General features: G+C 32.1%; 2 protein-coding genes across 2 annotated transcripts; both read right to left on the bottom strand.

Annotated features, from left to right (window-relative positions):
• Positions 1–2,925: 2,925 nt before the first annotated feature.
• LOC112746881 (S-adenosyl-L-methionine:benzoic acid/salicylic acid carboxyl methyltransferase 3) lies at positions 2,926–6,035 on the bottom strand. Its single transcript, XM_025795000.3, has 3 exons — positions 5,878–6,035; positions 5,372–5,779; positions 2,926–3,765 (listed from the first exon to the last, which is right to left on the bottom strand). The coding sequence occupies exons 1-3, from the start codon at positions 5,950–5,952 to the stop codon at positions 3,136–3,138; spliced, it is 1,113 nt and encodes a 370-aa protein (XP_025650785.1). The 5' UTR covers positions 5,953–6,035; the 3' UTR covers positions 2,926–3,135.
• Positions 6,036–10,440: 4,405 nt separating this feature from the next.
• On the bottom strand, positions 10,441–11,368 carry LOC112749473 (uncharacterized). The gene has a single exon (XM_025797724.3). The coding sequence runs from the start codon at positions 11,271–11,273 to the stop codon at positions 10,635–10,637; it is 639 nt and encodes a 212-aa protein (XP_025653509.1). The 5' UTR covers positions 11,274–11,368; the 3' UTR covers positions 10,441–10,634.
• Positions 11,369–20,619: the final 9,251 nt, after the last annotated feature.

Below are 20,619 nucleotides of genomic sequence, written 5' to 3'. Positions count from 1 at the left end.
TTTGTTATCTGTGTTCATGTTTTGTTATCTGGATTCATGATTTAGTATCTGTTCATGATTTGGTATCTGTTCATGATTTGTTCATGATGAAATGAGTTGCTGCTTCATGATTTTATTTGCTGAATTATTTATTTGTTCATGCTGGATTACATGATTTTGGTTGCTGCTTCATGTTTATCTGGATTACATGGTTTTCTGAAGTTATACTTACAATGGAGGGGGGATATATAGAATGAAATATCATCTTGCGAAAATTCCTGGATAAATTAAAGTTTGTAACAAAGTAACTGAAGATGTTGAACTTCAATTCAAAAGGCTTTTGGAGGAAAATAAAAAAAATAAGGCAGAAAATTATGAAGTTGTTTGTGAACCTCTAATATTAAGTTATGGATAATTTATTATGTGAAATTTTAAATTTTATTAAGTTAGAAATTATTGAATTTATATATTTAAAATTATTTTTAGGTTTTTAAATAATTTTATTTAATATTTTATTAAACTGGTTCAATACCGGTTGAATCCCGGTCAAACCAGTGAACCATTGAACCAGTGACCTCACCGGTTTATTGACCGGTCCGGTTCTTGCAATCTTGGTAAAAACCGAACTGGTTCGACCAAAAAACTAGTGAACCGGACTAGAACCGAACTAGTTCGGTTTACTCCTTGGACCGTTTAAAGAATAAAATCGGTGTGAATCGGTAAGAACTGGTGCAAACCGGTCTAACCGAACTGGTCTGCTTGAAAAATTTTTTAAAATGTCTCCATAAGGTCTCGAACCAAGAACCTTGGAGAAAAAGCAACCTCTACTTGCCACTTAGCCATTACACTTCTAAGTATTATATTTGACAAATACTAATTATATAGTATACATAAATATCTAATTTAATTTAATTTTTGTTTTTTCTATTTTTAAAATTAATTATATTTTAATTATATACCATTATTAATATAAATATAAATTTCACTAAAAATTTATTAATTTACTTGATCTATTTTATTGCTAGTATTGTGATTAAGGTTATTTATTTTGATGTTAGTGTTAAAATCTACTGATATTATAGTTAGATGATAGGCTTTGTGAATTAATTATTTTTTTATTGTATCAAAATAAGATACTATTGTAGTATTAAAATTTTATGATTTTTTTATATTAGTTATTTTTAGAAGTTGAGACTTGATTCTTCATAAAATGTTAGTGAAGATATGTATTTCAAATTTTAATTTTAAGTTTTTAACTATTTTATATTTTATATTTACGTGAGACCGGTTTTATCGGTTCAACCAGTGATTTATCGGTTGAACCAATAAACCAGTGAACCAGTAGCTTGACCGGTTCGATCACTGGTTCAGTTCTAACAACTATGTTTCAATCTAATTTCAAAAATTTCGATTTACTCAATTTAGTCTCCCAACTTAATAGTTATGACTCACATTGGTTCCTAATCTTATTTTTGTCACTGTCTCACAAAATCGTTAACGACATGCTGAGATGGACTAACGACTATTACATTATACATTCTAGCGACTGTTTGATGTGACAATTGAAAATTTTTTTACCTTATTATTTTTCAACTAAACACTTAAAACCCTAATATGAGTCACGGATACCTAAGTTAAAAAATCAAACTAAGTAAATTGAAACTTTAAAAATCAGATTAAAGCTCGAATATAACTTCAAAACAAAACTTTAACTTATGTAGTGATTAATTTAAATGAGAATCAAATAAATCAAAATTCAACATAGTTTTTATCAATGTTTACAAATTCAAAATTTTTATACCAAAATTAACTAAGATTTTTCTTTAAATTAAAAATTTAATAAAATAGTGACTTTAATTATCTTAACTAATGTCCTAATTAATTACTTTTATGTCTTAAAAAAACTGTATATGAGAAAAAAATAATTAATTTATCTACTTTAATAAATAGTTATTTTACTAAAATGAAAGAAACTATTTTTTTAGAATTTTTTAAGAACTAATTAATATTATATATATTTTGTTACACTACATTTAGTTATAAAAAAATTATTTATTTCTAATGCTTATATTAAAAATAAAAAGAAAATTTAAATTAGTGAATCTTAATATATAATATAATAATAATATAGTAATTATTTTATATATTGTACGAATATAAATTAATTATTTTTTTATTTATAAAAATTTTAAGAGCTTTTATTTATATATATATATATATATATATATATATATATATTTTGATGAATGTGATATTTTTTTATGTAAATAATTTTTTAAAAAAATTAATAGTTAATTTATTATTTTTTTTATTTTAGTCTCAATTAAATATTTTTTATTATTTTTGAAAAGAAAATCTTTTGAGAAATTTAATAATATGTGATGAAGAATACCGAGTAAATTATTCATAAATCAATTAAAACACAACATGAAAACATTAAAAAAAAAAGACCTCATCTATCGGGTAATTGATCTGTTGAAATCCGTACCTTCTTTTTTATTCGTCGAAAACTAACTTATTGAAAAGTTTATTTTCACCAAATACATTTATGCTTTGATATAATGTTATATTTCATCGACATCAATAATAATTTGTAAAAAAATATTATTTTGATATAACAAATGAGATCTTTTAAATAATATATAAATGTATTTTTAAGGACTAATATTTGCCAATTGTATGTGTTGTTATTATACTGTGCCACCAAAATAGAAGAAGAGCGCTGAGTGTATATCTAGTTATATATCTACATCATTATTTGGAGATACCTCTCTAACATATATATAGTGTAGATATGAATATGAATATGAGAAAAGTATATTCAAAGGCCAACAAAAATTTATTATTTATGATTATTATTTTTAGTTATTAATTTAATTTTTTTAATTTAATAATATAACAATATATATTTACTTTTACTTTATCCATTTAAATATTGTTAGCTAATTATTAATAAAAATAATAATACATTTTACTGATACTCTGATCTAATAATATTGTTACATATATAAATATTGGCCACCAGATCGCTCGTTTTAATTTATAGCGTGCAACATTTCTTCTTACTTAGTATAAACTAGAACGGCTAGGATAGCAGCATAGACTATTTTACTGTTTTATTATTCCGATCCATATATCTTTCCCTACATATGCTAGTTAATTAAAACAAACATACGAGCGCGATTGTTTGGTCAAATATAAAGTGATATTGAAGAACTCCGTTTTCTCCTTAGACATAGTATCGGCTAAGAGCTCCTGGAACACCCGAAAAGCCTCATCAATGATGGCTTCACCAAAGTGTTGGAGAACCAAAGGTTCTAGCACGGCCCTCATGCACTTGGCTACGTTATATGCACCGCTTTTGTGTTCATTATCACTGCCGCAATGGGTCCAGTGCACGGATGACACCTCGGTGCGGTTGATTTTGAAGGAGCCTTGTTTTAAGATCTGGAGTTTGAGTTCCGATGAGGATGGAATGTAGTTTGGAATGTTAAAGCTGTGAAGTTGATCAGCTTGAATGAGTCCCTTGAAGACCAAGTGATTGAGAGCGTTTGCAAAGAGCTCATAAATGTGAACTGCGGACTCCTTGCTGCTTGGGTCTTCGCTTCTTCTTCCCAAGATTGTGAGAACCATACACCCTCCTTCTACCAACTCCTCTGCACGGCTCCTTAGAAACCATGAAATGTCTCTCTCAAATTGCTCGTAGTATGCCTTCAACACCTTTTTTGGGCTTGTCCTCGTTATATAAATGTTCCCTTTGTTGTTCTTCTCTATACCCTCAGGAACCTACACACAAAATAACCCATATTCTTTGTCATAATTACTAAGGTGCCTTTAAGCAGATATTGGTAAAACTTTGGTGTAACATTTAATTATTGTTTTGCTTTTAAAATTTTGAAAAATATCATAAAATTTAATAACTAAATATTACATAAAAAAAATTTTCAATAAAAAAATATAGATAAATAATTTTTAATCAGTCAATTTTAAATAATTGTAATTAATAATTATTAATTTTATATTTAAAAAAACTAAATTTTAAATAATTACTAATCGATTAGCATAAAATGCAATTCAAAAATATTTGTTATTGGTAAATTCTTAACCTGTTAATTACCTAACGGAATTATTTTAATATTCAAAAAATTAGCCGCAATTACGATGTGAATGTATTTTGGTAACTCGTGTGTTAGAATCAGTGCGAATTGACATGAAGAGCAACAGCATAAATATCTAAATTAATTTTTTAAAAATTTTAGTTCATTTTTAATATATATTTAATTTTTAAAGGTTCTTAAAAATTAGATAAATTAACTCATTCGTCACTTTTAATCAAATTACAACATTTAGTGATCTTCTCCATTCCCCAATATTAACCTAATTATCTTCCATGAATGTTCAACAAAACACAACTATGAGCAAATCTAAAATGTAAAGATGACATGATTTATTTTCACTACTAGAACACACCCCGTCAGCGGTGGTGGTGGTCGTTATCGGTTGTCATCATCAGCTCCTTGGTCACCCAACCTAGAGACTTCTTTAAAACGATATCGTTTAGAAACTCTATTCTTCTCTATCTCACTTGGTAGTTGGTTAATCGATGTTGCATATTTCATTAAAAAGTTGTGAAATTACAACAATTACTCGTGATGAAAATTCTAACTTTTACTGGCCAGCATGGCATTAAGTTATTAAAATGAATATTAACAAACTCAACCAAATTAATTAGTTGACAGATAGATATGTATGTTCTATTCTATGTGAAAAGAGGAATGTTAGGGCCATCAATTTTGATGTTTTGTAACCATTAATTGGCCATTAATAATATTTTTAATGGTATGAGCTAATATCTAATGGTGAAAAATCACTTACTTTTATTTTAATAGTTAAGTGCTGGCCAAAAAACACAAAAATTGCTGTCCCTAGACTTTTTCATGTGAAAAATGTATTTTATAATCAACTAATAGTCATAGGGGCCACCATAGATATAGCACCATATTTCACATATTTTATTTATTTATTTATTTTTCTTAAACATCATGTAAAATATAATCTGTTAGTATTACCTACTAATATATCTTTATAGAATAATATAAAATTTTATGATACAGTATCAAAATAAAAAAAAAAGAAAAATTATACAAAATTTATTCATCAAACTCAAAAAAAAAATGCATAAAAAACGTATTATATGTATAATCATTCATAATACTTTTACTACTACTTTATAATTGTTTTTTTAGAAGAAAAAAAAATATGACGACTAAGCAAAAATATAAAATAAACTATATGTGAGTATAGATATAATTGTCTCACTAAAAAAATTGAATTAATAAAATTTTGAATAGAAAAGAGTGTATCGATAAAAAGATATAAATTAAGAAAATACCTGAGACAACCAATGCAGGCTATAAGAGGAGTGGACAAAATGCAGAGATCGGGTAGGAAAGAGTCTGCCATAGAAAGAACCAGGAACTCCAGAAATGAAACAATGACCAATCTTATTAGCTTGGATTTCATTATAGAGCTCATGTTTAAAGGTGGGAATAGACTTGAAGATGGAGTTAAAGTCGTTGGCCGGAAGATCGTTCAACAAGACCTGGTATTCGGGTGAGGGACGGTTCAGTTGTTGGGAAAGTGTTTCTACGAATTTGATAATTTGGGTGACTACAAAGAAAGTGTTTGGGCCTGAAGAACATCCTAAGTCAGCAATGGCAAGGTTTCTTGGGAGTGTGTTGCAATATAGGGTTGTTATTGCTTCCTCTATCATGGGCTTCGCTATTGAAATTGCCTTTTGCTGCAATTAGTTAATTAATAATTAATTAAGTACACATATATATGCAATATGTTTATTAAAAGCGCATGCTCTTCTTGATGGATAAGATTAATGATAACCTGAAGCAAGCTGTTCCTGGCATAACTGGCTTCCCCCATTCCTTCATTCATATGGAGCACTTGATCAATCTTCATTGCTTAGCTTCCACTCAAATTGTGCAAATACAAAGTAAAATTTGTTTTTGGCTTACAAAATGGAGTTCATGCCTTCCCATTTATAGTGCATTTTCGACTTTGTCGTGTCAACGCACGTCTCAGCATGCATGATCTTTCAAACTTTAACTATCTATAACTAAATAACGTGAATAATAAATATATTAGATTAGACTTGCGAATGATTATTCTAATATTAAGATTTAGATAAATAATTTAAGGGTGTAGTGTGTTTTTTTATTTTATTAGACTAATTTAGAGCTCATTGTTCACATTATTTACAAAAATAATTATTTGCCATACAAAGTCCGAATTTAATTTGTTTAAAACTGCTAGTGTCCACACACAATGCATATCTATTATATGTTAAAAAAAATTAATTTTAAATTAATTTTATAACCATCTATACAAATCTTTTTATACTAATATTTAACTATATTTTTATAATATATATATAAACATTATTTTTAAATAATAAATATAAAAACTAATTTAATTTTATCTGTGCAATAAATCTTGTAGCTAATTAAATATAAAAATATACATATTATGATATTAAACTTTTTTATATGATAATAAATTAAATAAGTGAACAAAATTTTTATATAAAAAATAATAATTAAAAATTTTATTATTTGATTTTTTTACATGAGAATTTGATTTTTTGGCCAATGAAAACTTTTGATATTAGATTTAAAAATAACAAAAATAAATAAATTTTAAATTTATTATTTAAAAAATATTTAAACACGTAAACTTAATTGAATAACTGTATAAAATAGATATATCAAAATTAAATAATTAAAAATAATAATATATAAATCACATATATGATATCAAATTCGGGCCTTTGAACTTTTTCTTCCAACAAAAAAAGCCAATACTACATTGATAACTTATACAATTCTATATCGTCAATTCACCACAAATCCTTTTCAAGTTCCAAAAGAATAAAAGATAATAAAATAGTTGCTGCCACAAACAATAATAATCACTCGATAAAAAATGAAATGTATTTTTATTGATAAAAAAATATTATATTAAATAGGTCGATTCAACGAACTCCATAAACATTTCTTAAGGCTTATATATGACCTAAGCTATTTAATTAATAGGTTCTACAAAAAATCAAATTTCATCTATTTAAAAAAAAAAAACAATTGAACTGAGTGTCTGAGTCGAACGAGCTGAGCCACAAACTCAATTGGATAACCTGATCCACATCGATACTTGGGAACGGGAGCCACGCACGTAAGTGTGTATGATTCACAGTTTACACGTTATAAATTCCGAACTACTTATATGGATTGAGACGATCCATCAAAATAAATTCCTACATATTGGCAACGTGAATGTTTCAGGAAATAAGGGCCAGTAGAGCATGTGTCTCATAAATAAAATTGAAACATATAAATAATTTATATGTGGTAGCATAATTTAAAGAAAATATTAAATAACTATTAAAATTTATTATTTTTAATTATCAATTAATTATTAATATTTAAAAATATGAGATAAAATATATTATTGAATTAAATAAATAAATTAAACTAAAAAAATAAATTAATAATTTAATAATAAATAAAATAATACATTTTCATAGTTCATAACATTTAATTTTTTTAAAGTAAAAACTCAGATGCAGTCAGTTTCATATAAAGTTAATAATTTAAAGTTGTTAAATAAAAATTTAATCAAAATAATTAAATTATTTAATAATTTTTAATTATTAACTTCACATAAAGTTCACTACACCTGAACTTTTATCTTATTCTAATTTAAGCGGTGGGATTAATCAAATGACTTGGGACCATATCAGCAGAGCACGAGCGTGTATCGGATGTGTGGCTTCATGATGATTGCGGCCCTTCTAGGCCCTCGTTTCATAGCAATAGAGAGGAATATGGTATAAGTACTAACTACACATGAAAAGTCCATCCAAGATTAATACAAAACTATAGGAATACATTTACTTAAAAGAATTTAATTTTAATGTATTTTACACATATATTTAATTAAGTAATGGTAGTAATGATACATCAATAAAAATAAATATTTTTTTATATTAATTGTGTGAATAATTATAAAAAAACAAATATAATTGTATATAAAATACTTTGTCAAAATTAAACTCTTACTTAAAACAAACAAAAATAGAAGAAAAAACCATAGCCATGCAACTATCTAAGAAACAGCACTGTACCCATAAGCATCTGATAACAAGGGTAACGACAATTATATGGGAACACTATGAAGAATATGAAGACCATGTGCATGGTTCAAGCAACATAACGCACATGATCATTGATTAACCTAGGTTTGCATCATATATGTAGAAAAAATGCATTAAAAGCTACTAAAAGAAAACTTATACTCTGCGCGTACTAGAAAAATTTACTCTTATTGTTATAATTTATTTTTCCTTTTTGAGTGTAAAAATCTTATTATTTTACCGTAAACATCTGGCTATGAAAGGCTAGCCTATTGCAACTTATCAAGTAACTTAGATCGCTCTCACTTTCCCTCGTGTTTGTGTGTGTTTTCGGGATACACATAATACGCTCTTGCTAGTTTCTACAAAGTCAATCAGTAGCTAATTAGCCAGCATGCAACTTAGGGTTAACGAGGTTATTAAGTATTTGATTATATATTTACTGAAGAAACACAATATGTAATATAAGAACTATAAATATGAATTCGAAATGTTGGGGGAGGTATCCCGTGGAGACCCCCTTGAGGTCTTATAGGGGGGTTCCACTCCTAAGGTGCTTAGGCTAGAATTAGGATTCTTGAACCACACTTCTGTTACTAAAAGTGTTGTGCTCGCTATCTATATGTATCTTTCATTTATTTTTTTAGAAAATTCTATTATGCCTATAAAATTTGTGCGTAACTTTACTAAAAAGTGAAAGGTGAAAGAGTAGATTCTACTATTTATATTTGTATCAAATAGTTAAAAATTTAGACATGGGAAAAGATATTTTAAAAAGAAAAATGATACTTTTTCACTTTTTTTTTTAGCTGCATGTTTTTTACTCTTAGATATTTTTTGGATACTTATCGCCCAACTTGCTTTTTCTTTTGGACAGTGAGCCCAACTTGTTGCTACACACAAATTACCATTTAGTTTCTATAGTACTACACTTACCAAAAAAAAAAAAGGTTTTCATAGCTTGAAGGCCTTCAAGACCAAAAAATGTAAAGGCCTACAATATCGTCGCCTATATGCTTCAGGCCTGGACTTTAACCATATCATCCACGACACACCCGAAAAAAAACATATCATAGACCATTTTCATGAAAACTATAATTTCGTGAAATTTTTAATTAGGTTTTTATATATTTTTTTAATTGAATTCTTGCATTAATTTTTTTTTTAATTAAGTTTCTCTTAATAGTAATTGGCTTAATTTTATATAGATCCAACTAAAAAAAAATTAGTATAAGGACCTAAATAAAAAAAAAATGTAGAAACCCAATTAAAAAAAAATTGGTGTAAGGACTCAATTAAAAGGAAAAAAAAAGTATAGTAACCTAATTGAAAATTTCGCGAAATTACAGGAACCAATAGAGTAATTAAACTTTCATGAAATTTGTGAATTTTAATGGAAGAGAACAGTGCTGTAGGGCATCAAAATCCACATAAAAAATTTTGAGTAATCTATGTTATAAAAAGATAAAAATGAAAGGAAAAAAATCTTTTGCAAATCATAAAAGATAAAAGAGAGAAATTTTAATTTATCCAAGAAATAAAAATAATAATGTTTATATTTATCAAAATTTACACATATAAATTAATATAATTTGTACTCATATTTATTAGAATTTATATACATAAATTAATAAAATTTATATGTCGAAGATAATTTGATATTTGTGTTGAGTAATTATTAGCTAAAGAGACAGTTTAAAAGGTTAATATTTTTAATAAAATTTAACACTGGTGTTGGCTAAAATTGCTAAAATCTGACCCCAAGAGTTTCTGTTGCCAAACATGTTATCCAGATACAACTTAGACCAGATCCGAGCATCAGTCATTCGTTGGATCCGGAATACAATTCCTCCTTAAGTTATCATGATAATAGGCAATCAAATTCCGCCCTAATCAAATATTCTTTTCCCTCCTATTCGTAGTATGATAATTATTAATTAAGTTGCAGAGTAAAGTGGGACATGTCCCCAATACATTGATTCCAATTCTTTCCAAGTCCGTAATAAACTGCTCCAAGTAAATCACATAATACTCTAAATCGGAATATATTCATTCAGCCAGCCACAATGGTTGGTTCTGTTCCGTGATTCCGTATAAGCGTGATTTGCAACCATAGAAACCCAAACCTCCTCCTTATGGTGAATTAGCGAATCAAAACATTGAAACTCATTGCGCCTTTTTTAAAACTTTTTCCAGAGAGTAATGAACACCTCAACACATCAAATTACGTACAAACTGAAATTAGGTGAAGAAAATAATTTGGTAAAGGCTAATCCGTCTTATTGATATTCAGTGTAATTTTAATATAGCGGTAAGTTAAGGCTGTAACATTTCTAAGTGATACCATAAACCTGAAAGATTGTTGATTAAAGTGTAATTTTAATTTTATTTTCATGCTTAATGTCACTAATTAATCATAATGAAATACTTAGTAGTTACTAATATTGTTGATTTACTCTGAGGTTTTAACAACAATGGCCAACGACTCTTCCCGGAGAAGGCTCATTTGCCTCGCAATGAACGCCTCTATGGTTTGCCGGAACTCCTCGTTGCTCAGCTTATCATGCTGCGGATACGAACTTTCAACCGCCTTCGCCGTCTCCGTTTCCGTCTCCGATCGCCGCAGTTTCTTCCTCTCCGTCGTCCTTCCCTCATCCTCCTCCAACTTCTCCGATCGAATCCGCCGGAAAACTCTCTGGGAACTGAAATTGGAACCTGAATCCGCCGCGGCACATGAACCATTGTCCGTACACGTGTCCGTTACAGCTCGATCCGTTATTAGTTGATTGTGCCGGTGCTCTGCTTGAGGTTCGGAGTGGGAGGTGCGGTGATCGGAGGCGGAGAGTCGGGCGGACTGGGCGAGGAGGGCGGCAATGATAGCGTTGAAGAGAGCGAAGACAAAGAGAGGGCTGCGGAGGCAGTTGGCGGAGAGGCGGATGGCGAGAGGGAGGCGCGTGAGGATCCAGGAGAGTAGGAAGAGAGCGATGCAGAGTTCCAGAATGCGAAGCGTCTTGGCAATGCCGGAGAAGATATGGCCAGACATGGCGCTGCCTTTCTCTTCTTTCGAATTGCTGAAATCAAAAGCCTCCATGCATGCAGAACAATTTCTCAAGAGAAAATAAAAGTTTTAAGTGTATGTGTGAGTGAGAGAGCTCAACCTTTTTTCTCTTGCATTGCCACATCACTCTTTTATACCCACACTCTTCTCTGGTCTCTTCTTGCATTTAAAAAATAATTTTGTATAAAATAATAATTTAATTTAGATAAATATATTAAATTATCTGATAATGTTGAATTATCAGCTTTACAGTGTCTTGACGTGAATAATCATTTGTTATTAAAGTTTTTTTGTTTTTATTTCCCGTACGGATATAATTGATTGAGGACAAGTAATTATTGAAAGCTACGGTCAAATATTTGACTTGTTCGCACCATATACTGCAAGGAAAGAATCAAAATTCAAAACTGCTCCAAAACCTCTCTAACTGGAGGGATACGTACAAATATTAAATTATCAGACCTACTCTACCGCTATCTACCCTACACTTTCTCATTTAGTATTTTCTTATTTTTAAGTTCCTAAAAGTGATCTTGTTCCTGTGCATCCAATTTGTGTGTTTTATATTCGTTTCGTGGTTTAATAATATTTTTTCATTTAATTTTTTATACTTTTGAGATGGTCTAAATCTTAATCAGCTGATAATTTAAGGCAGGGGAGGGAAAAAAAAGTTGGGACAAAGCGCGATTTGAAGGGTAATGAGAACAAGCGTGAGATAAGAGGTGCGGCATTTCACGTGAGGCGATATGTAGTTATGTACCAGTGGCAAGTGGCAAGTACCATGGCTCGTGCGTTCTGGTAGTCTTCTTTTTCAGTTTTTATCGAAAGCAATATATTACTTTCTTTTCTGTAACAGTAATATCATTTCCTATCATATATTAATGCAAAGGACTAAGCTGTGTACCAATTCAAGTGTATGATATGGTAACATTATGGGCACACCAGCTGAAAACATTCTTTGATTGGTAGTTGGTAATAAGTCTTGATCTTTTATGTACCGGCTTATTTGATCTAGGCCTCTACCATAAACAACAACTACTACTCTGATAAATAATGAAAATGTGTAATTAGACGAATTTACTTTATGCACATATATTTATATTTCCAGGGCCTGTGACAGCACGCATGATAGTGGGTAATTAAGTTCCACCCCGCTTGATAGCTCTTTATTTCCTTATCCATCCCTTTCCAAGTGCAGTCCGAAGCCCAATATAAAAAATGACCATTCCATGACACCCTACATTTTGTATACTTGTGATTTATTAATTATTTTATCAAATTGTGTATGTAAGCAATAATATATGTTAGTTCTTTCAATCTTGTGCACAGAGTTTCATGTAATAAGCTAGTATTGATGTCTTCTCTGTAGTTTTCAACTCTTAGGAATGTGACTCCAGAGTCCAGACGTAGTTATTTGTAGTAGCTAGATGGGGTCATGTCATTCATGACCTAGCTTGTCACTCTTGGTCTTGCTACTTGCTTGGTCCCTAGACCCTAGCCACTGCAATATATACATGACTATAAGCTGATACAGATAAAGGTGCAGATTGTTCAAATTGCATGCAGTCCCAGTCTAAGTTTCTGTTTTCCTGATCCTGAATCCTGATAATCATAATGTATATGTATTAATATTAAATACCATACCATACAACACAGCACGTGCTACGGAAATGGCCATCACACGCATCCATCTTCCTCTCTCTTCATTGCAGAATGCAGATAGACGCATACAGCACCTGATCTACAACCTCTTTCTTCCACAGCTCACTGTTTTTTTCACTTGCCAATCTCTAGTCATTTGAATTACCATCTCACTAGCTAGGTACTACGTCAACCTTTATTATGTACTAGTTAGTATTACATAGCCAGGAGATGTTTTCATTAAGAGAATGTTACATATATCAACCATGATAGTTAGCTAGCTAGCTATATATAATATATATTTGAAAAGGGATTTTGTGTATGCCAAAAATGGAGAAGCGAAATTGATACGTAAGTAATACTTTATTTCCCCTAATTGAAAGTGAGTATGGGTAAATTAAAGGGAATATTTATATATGATGCTGGAACATGCATTTGTTAATCTTTAATAAAACTATATATTTCAGGACCACTAGAAGCAGAGACAGAAGCACGGCACTCATTTTGTGTGTACTTTATTGACTTAATTAAATAATCTGCTAATGTTTAACTAACCACACAGCACCACACATTTCACTGTCGGCATTATTCTCCCATCGAAGAGATTGACTACTGTTGAGTGCTCCGTTCAATCCGTTTAGAGATCTAAGAGTTTCAGGGCATATATTCTTCTCTTTTCAGTTTTCATTACCACAAAGTAAAATAAATTGCAGGATAAGTCAATAAATTACGTTCAATAACTTCAGAACTCGTATGAACTCAAATCAAGCATTTTTAATAATGCGTAATGGAACGACTAAAGTAGAAAAGTGCTTTCTACTCATTGTGCTCAAATTTATAAGATATTTATTCTATATGGTAGTTCAATCATTCATACATATATATAGCATATAAAAGGAGTTCAATAGAAAGGCTTAGGTGGGCTAGTGCGTTTGTTTAATTCGTATAGGCTTCAGACCAGGTTTTGTTGGATTGAGCTTTGCCCTTTTTCCAGACTACTCTTTGCGGACCAAAACCAAACACAAGGCCAGGCTGGCCAGGTCCATCAGGAATGACAAAATCTTACTCAAAGCAATACCAAACAAAAGAAAAGATATAAACCACATATTATTGCTATCCAGAAAACTAGGTGCTATGGAGATCAGGCCCAAAGAGTTATTAGAACTTTGGATTTTAATAATTCCAAACCGGGGCGGGCCTTTTCAAACCGGTTTCCTTTAGAGGCTTTAGGCTCAGACAAAAAAAAAAAATTTCATTCTGATAGAGCCCAGAGGCTTAGGGAGGAAAGGGGGTGGTTATTGTGGAATAGAGGGGATTTGAATATCAGGTCTATCTGTTTAAATGACAAGTTCATCCATGCTGTTGTGGAAGAGGGACATAAACGACCGTGGTTGATTATGGTTGTGTATTATAGCCCTAGAGAGACGAAGAAGAAGGAAGGGTGGAGAATTCTGAAAGAGATATCGTTGAACATTAATGAGCTGTGGCTTGTTGTCAGCGACTTCAACGCAATTGCGAGCCCTACGGAGAATGTTAAGTCTAAGTTGATTTTGAGTTTGATAAATGATGATAAACATTTCTTGGGTTGAAAGCCCAATATTGTTTAATGTGTGTTTTATTGTTACAGGCCCAATACCTATTTTCACAGTCAAACAATGTAGTTGGTTTATTCCAATTCCCTTGGTGCTTCAAGTTAATGCACAAGTCCAAAGCTCCTCCTTGTTTCACCGATTAGCAATAAAAAGCTTATGCATTCACAAAAAGGCAAATAAGGACAGTTAGAAAAAAGAAAAGGACAATTGTTGCTCTAATAAAGTAAGAAGGACACAAGGACACTCCACTAACTCAAGGACATCAGCAGAGCACCACTTTGGATCACGGTTGAGCAAAACACAAATGGGCAAAGAGCAATAACAGCAGGGGTTATGGAGAAGAATGAAAAAGGAGTGCATGCCAAGGAAGAAAGCAAAGCAAAGGACCACAGAGGTGGTGGACGGGCTCCTTAACCAGCAGAGGTAGCGGAGCATGATGAAGAAAGACTACAGCCAGCTGTGACAGCTCCAATGGGCAGTAAGGACAAACAAAATGAAGAAGCAAAAATGAAGGCAAGTTGAAGACATATAAGGAGCACCATTCCATCATTTCAAAGCAAGAAAAAGAGAGCACACACTCAGAGCATCATCTCTAACATGGAGCTGAAATCTTTTTCTTCTACTCAAGCTTAATTTCTGATTTTTTTGTTATGGCTGTCTTGTGTCATTTTCTATTTTAAGAAAAGGCTGATCTTGTGAGGTTGAAAAGCCAACAGAGAAAAGGCAAGAGTGATGCATAAGAGCCACTGATTTCTGATGTAATTGAATTGATTGAACTAGGATTAGTTCCCCTTGCCAAGTTGGATTAGCACTTGGTGAGTTTTGAATCTGTTAGGATTCCCCTTCCAATTTGGAAAAGCACTTTGGGTTGCTAAGCTTTGGTGAAGAAAGCTTAGGGGTAGATATTAGTTGAATTAGGAAGTAATTCAATAGTATTGGTGAATGTAATCAGTGAATTATAGTGAAAATTTTACCATGGTATGTGGTGGAGACTGGATGTAGGATTCATTGCACAAAGAATCCAAACCAGGATAAATGTTGGTCTCTTTCTCCTCTTCCATACTCTTTTTCTGTTCTGCACATGAGATAAAATGAAATAATCTCATGCAACTTAAGCTTCTGCGAAAACAAAGTATGAAATTTTAACTTAGTGCAAACTTGATTCAACCCCCTTCTCAAGTTCAATCAGCACCATCAGAGAAAAAGGGGGGGTGGCCTGCAGAGTTAAGTAAATGCCAAGAGTTTTCTAACTGGATCTCACAGTGCAAGCTTATTGATTTGGGTGCAAAAGGATCCAAGTTCACTTGGAAAGGAGCAATAAGGAACGGGAGGGAAATAGTGTTCAAGAGGTTAGACAGGGGGCTGTCTAATGCTGATTGGAGGCTAAGATACTCAGAAGCCGTTGTGTCTTGTTTAACTCGCACTCACTCAGATCATCATCCGCTCTTAATTGAAATTGATGGTAGCCCAAACAGTCGCGACAATAGACCTTATCGTTTCGAAACATTCTGGATGCAACATCACGATTTTGGAAGAGTATTGAGAAACAGCTGGAAAGTAAGGGGCAATTATTTTCAAAAGATGCTACACCTCAAAGACAACATTGGAAATTAAAGGAAAGATGTTTTTGGAGACATCTTCAAAAGGAAGAGGAGGCTAATAGCGAGGATCGATGGTGATGGGTTGGAATTAGATTTCCAACACCTAAACTCACCGGCAAGTGTACCGGGTCGCATCAAGTAGTAATAACTCACAAGAGTGAGGTCGATCCCACAGGGATTGATGGATCAAGCAACTTTAGTGGGTGATTAGTTTAGTCAAGCTAACATTGGTGAATTGGGTGAAATTGAGCAACAAAATGTAAATTACAGTGAAAGTAGAGTGTAGAAAGTAAATTGGACAGAAACTTAAAGTGCAAGAAAGTAAAAGAGATGAAACTTAAATTGTAAGAAAAGTAAATTGCATGAAACTTAAAGTGCAAGAAATGTAAATTACTTGAATCTAAATTGCTGAGAAACTTAAATTGCTTGAAGAATAAAGGATTTGGGAACTAGGATTCAAAATAAAACTGGAATTGTAAAGTGCAGAGAAGTAAGAGATGAAGTAGATTTGCAGAAATTCTAAAGCAGAAATGAAAATTGCAGAAGAATTGAAAATCAGAAGTGAAAATTTGCTTCAGATTGAAACTTAAAGAAATAATTGAGATCAGATCTTTAATTCTTAAATTCAGAAAAATAATGGAACTCCAAGAGGAAGAACTCCAAAGAATTCTTCAATCAAAGTTCACAAACCCAGAATCAGAAAGCAAAGGTTGCAGAAGAAAGAAAATGAAAACAGGAAACAATCTCAGATCCGATCTCAATTCTCTAGAATTCAAAAAGGAAAATTAAAAGAGAGCTCTCTATTCTACTCCTACTGCTCTCTAGTAGAGCCAGCCTCCTCTTGAAAATGAAACTGATGCCTTTTATAGGCTTTCTACAAAATGAAAATGAAAATGAAATTAAAAACAAATTACAAAATGAAATTCCTAATCTAGCTTCTCTGTGTCTTGTGCCTTTGAGTGATGTCCACGGGCTTTGCTTGCTTTTGATTTGAAGAAGAGTGGATCCGAATTGGCTTTTGGTTGAAAATGGGTTCATGAGACACTTCCAGGGGAGCGCTCGGTTAAGTGTAATAACGCAGCGCTCCCTTTGCTTTGTGCCTTGGCTCATTTGATGCGTGAGAAGCATTCTTCATAGCGCTCAGTTTACTTAGATAACGTAGCACTACTAGCTTTGGATGGGACTCCCCCTTCGAACCATGGTGGCCTCCTTTTGATCCATTTCCTCATGAAACATAGCGCTCAGTGAACTAAGTTCACGTAGTGCTCTCTCTTGCCTTGGACAAGGTCCCCATTTCGACCCTTGGTGACTTCAATTGTTGGCAATTTCTTTGTTGCAATAGCGCTTAGTTGAAGTTAAGCAAAGTGGCGCTTCCTTGTATGTGCCTGGTTCGATCCTTGGCTCTACCTTTCCTTGACATTGCGCCTCACTTTTTTTTCATGAGGAGCCCGATAAAGTGAAAACAATGAACGGAGCGCTCCTTTGATGAACGCTTGCCTTGAAGTAGCACTTTGCCTTGCTCCCTTCTTGGGCGCTCCGTTTTGATTATGAACGTAGTAGCGCTAGTGTTTATTGCTTTAAGATTTCGTTCCATCCATTTTTAAATAATGATGCCAATGCATGGTTCATGATGATATAATTAAATTAGATGCATGCTTTACTTTAACGCTTTGGCATTGATTAAATAATGCATTCATTTCCAATTAGCAATAATGATTAAATGCTTTATGCATGCATGGCCGTGGCATTCATTTAATGAATTAAGCCAACGTAGCATGCATTCATTTAATGCATTCTTAAATAAATGCATGCCTTTATGATAATGCATGGCATAAATTTTCAATGAATGCATAAGCATTAATTAGTAATGCCATTAGCGTTCATTCCTTGGCCTTATCATGGTCATGGGCTACTCTTTTAAAAGCGTGACTTAAGATTCCAAAGCGTGCTCCACTTCAAAATGTGCCTCAAATTTTTTTTTTCTTTTTTAGCTTATTTTGTGCTCTTTTGCTTCTTTTTCTTCTTATTTTCTACAAAATTTATAAAATCAAAAGATCAAAGAAATATACCATTTAAGCACAAAAGAATGCAATATTTAAGCACTAATAATCAATTTCTTGTATGAAAAAGTATAGAAAACATGACATGATGACATGTCATCACAACACCAAACTTAAACCTTGCTTGTCCCCAAGCAAGAAAGGAATCATGCAATAAAGATTGACAATCCAAGGTATGAAAAATAGCAACTCAATGTTCATGGTTAGCTAGTTTCCTATGCATGCTTTAATCACAAAAGAAATGTAAATGATTGATACTTCTATCTAGCTCAATTTATGAAATCTTTTTTTTATATTTCTTCCTTGAAACAAGCTTTTGATTTTCTTATTAGCTTCTCCTTTTGGGTGCTTTGCCCCATGAGTTGATAACAAAGCTACGACTCTAAATGCTCTGTTTTCAAGTATTACCACTTGATACATAAGCACCACAAGCATTTAATTAGAGGACTTCTTTAAGCTCATTTGTTTCTTTTCTTTACTCTCTAATCATTGATGCTCAGAGCCTTGAGCTTTGAAGGAGTACATTTGCACTTGAGCCTAACCTTGACTTCTAAGTGTTTTGTTTTCAATCTTTTTGCTTGATACATAAACACCACAAGTACTTAACAAATGAATTGTCATTGGTACTCAGAGCCTTCACCTTTCTCATTCTTTCCCTTTTTCTTTTCTTGCTTTGATTTGTAATTGATTCTTCAAGATTTTCATGATTTCAAAAGATTTCACAAAATGTCCCAGATGAAAACTTCAATTAAATCAAATCTAATGCAATTGAGCAACAATTAATCATACTAGCCTTCCAATACTTATATGCACATGCTAAATTCTTCTTTAATGACCTTGTTTGTTTATGATCATGATACTTTACTGCTTTGAACTTTACAAAACTCAAGTTGGCAGTTATAGTGGCACAGCAATATGTTACAAATCAAGATGCAGGCTATGCTTATTCAGTTATTCATACCACACATGCATACAGAGAAGATAAAGACAATCATGCAATTTTAAAGTGCTGGAAACAAATGAGAGAAAAAAGAACTTTACAACCTTGTAATTCATCTTCTCTATTGTTGTCACTTTCCTCCCATTCTTCCTCTTACTTTGTCAAACTCAGAATGCTTGCTCATCCTCAAGCAACAATTAGAATAATGGCTATGGGGCTAAGATGGATTATGAGTGTCTTACAATGAAATGTTAGCAGTACATGTGTTTTAAACAAGCAAGATTAAAGATAACAATCAAGGCACAAGAGACAGAGATATTGTGATTGTAAAGATAAGAGGGTGTGCATGATACATGGCATAAAAGATAAGTAGCACACCAAACTTAGTGTGACACTTTCACTTGGAATTGATGTAAGTATCTAGTAAGGATTGGAACCAAATTTTGTTGTATAGCAACACCAAACTTAGAATGCAATCATATGTCAATTTATTTGAATTAAAACTAAGCAAATGAAACTGTTATATATTAAGTACAATCACCAAGCCAAGAATATGTCATGAATAAGGATCTCTTGGTGATGTATTAACAAAAACAGTTAATAGAAGAAAGCATTAAAAACAAGGAAATGACTAAAACAACGAGAAAACTAAAATTGTCTAACTAAAAGAAAGATAACACTGCAAAGGGACTTATGACTATGCAAACAAGTGGTGTTGCTGAATGAATTGCATAAAAAAATAAGTGGCACACTAAACTTAGAATCTTAGTGTGACACTTCCATGTAGAATCGATGCAATCATTCAAAGGGATTGAAAACAAATTGTTGCAGGGAAACACCAAACTTATAATGTAACCATATGCCAATTTATTGAAATTTAAACGAAGCAAAGATAGAAAGTAAACAAGGCAAAGAAATGTTACCTATGGTTGACATGTTCTTCACTTTCTTCCTCTTCTTCCAGTTTGTTAAGAGGAATGACCTCAAAGAGGGAGAAGATTCAGCTAGTGTCCCTTGTCTTGGCCTCTCCTCAGCAAGCTTTCTTTTGTAAATGGCTTTATTGAGCTTGCTTGCTAGATCAGGGACATGATTGGGGCTCTTGTTAGTTGCCTTCACTTCTTGGATATCAAGACTTGGTGGTTGTGTGATTGTTGGAGTGATTTCTTCATCAAGAGCCTTTTGAATTAGTGGCTCAATGAGCTCTTCCTTCATGTACTTCTTTGCCTCACTTGAGTGTGAACTTTCTTGACTGACTTCCTCACTTTCTTGTTCTTCCACTTCCTCTTTTACACTCAACATTTGAGTTAATAGCACTTTCATGGAGGAGGTTTATTGATCTTCCCAATATTTCTTCATCTCCTCTTCATATCTTTTAATCACAGATTCAATTGTTGAGAATTTTTGGTCTAGGGGAGTTTGAGGAGGTTGTGAGTTTTCATGTTCTCTTGTCATCTCAAGTGTAGTTTCAGGTTCAAATATTTCCACCACGTCTTCCTTCTTTGCAATTTCACTTGACACAGGTACCTTGTGTTCTTTTTTTCCATT

This window comes from Arachis hypogaea, chromosome 15 (assembly GCF_003086295.3).
Source record: "Arachis hypogaea cultivar Tifrunner chromosome 15, arahy.Tifrunner.gnm2.J5K5, whole genome shotgun sequence".
Lineage (NCBI taxonomy): Eukaryota > Viridiplantae > Streptophyta > Magnoliopsida > Fabales > Fabaceae > Arachis > Arachis hypogaea.
Note: the sequence above shows the minus strand (reverse complement) of the source record. Positions and strands in the feature narration are given on the sequence as shown.

Excerpts from the sequence above, each read along its gene's own strand:
- LOC112746881 (XM_025795000.3), bottom strand. The coding sequence starts at position 5,952 with ATGAAGATTGATCAAGTGCTCCATATGAATGAAGGAATGGGGGAAGCC. Across the intron at positions 5,780-5,877 it reads CCAGGAACAGCTTGCTTCAG|CAAAAGGCAATTTCAATAGC; the intron begins GTTATCATTAAT and ends AACTAATTGCAG. Across the intron at positions 3,766-5,371 it reads GCCTGCATTGGTTGTCTCAG|GTTCCTGAGGGTATAGAGAA; the intron begins GTATTTTCTTAA and ends TTTTGTGTGTAG.
- LOC112749473 (XM_025797724.3), bottom strand. The coding sequence starts at position 11,273 with ATGGAGGCTTTTGATTTCAGCAATTCGAAAGAAGAGAAAGGCAGCGCC.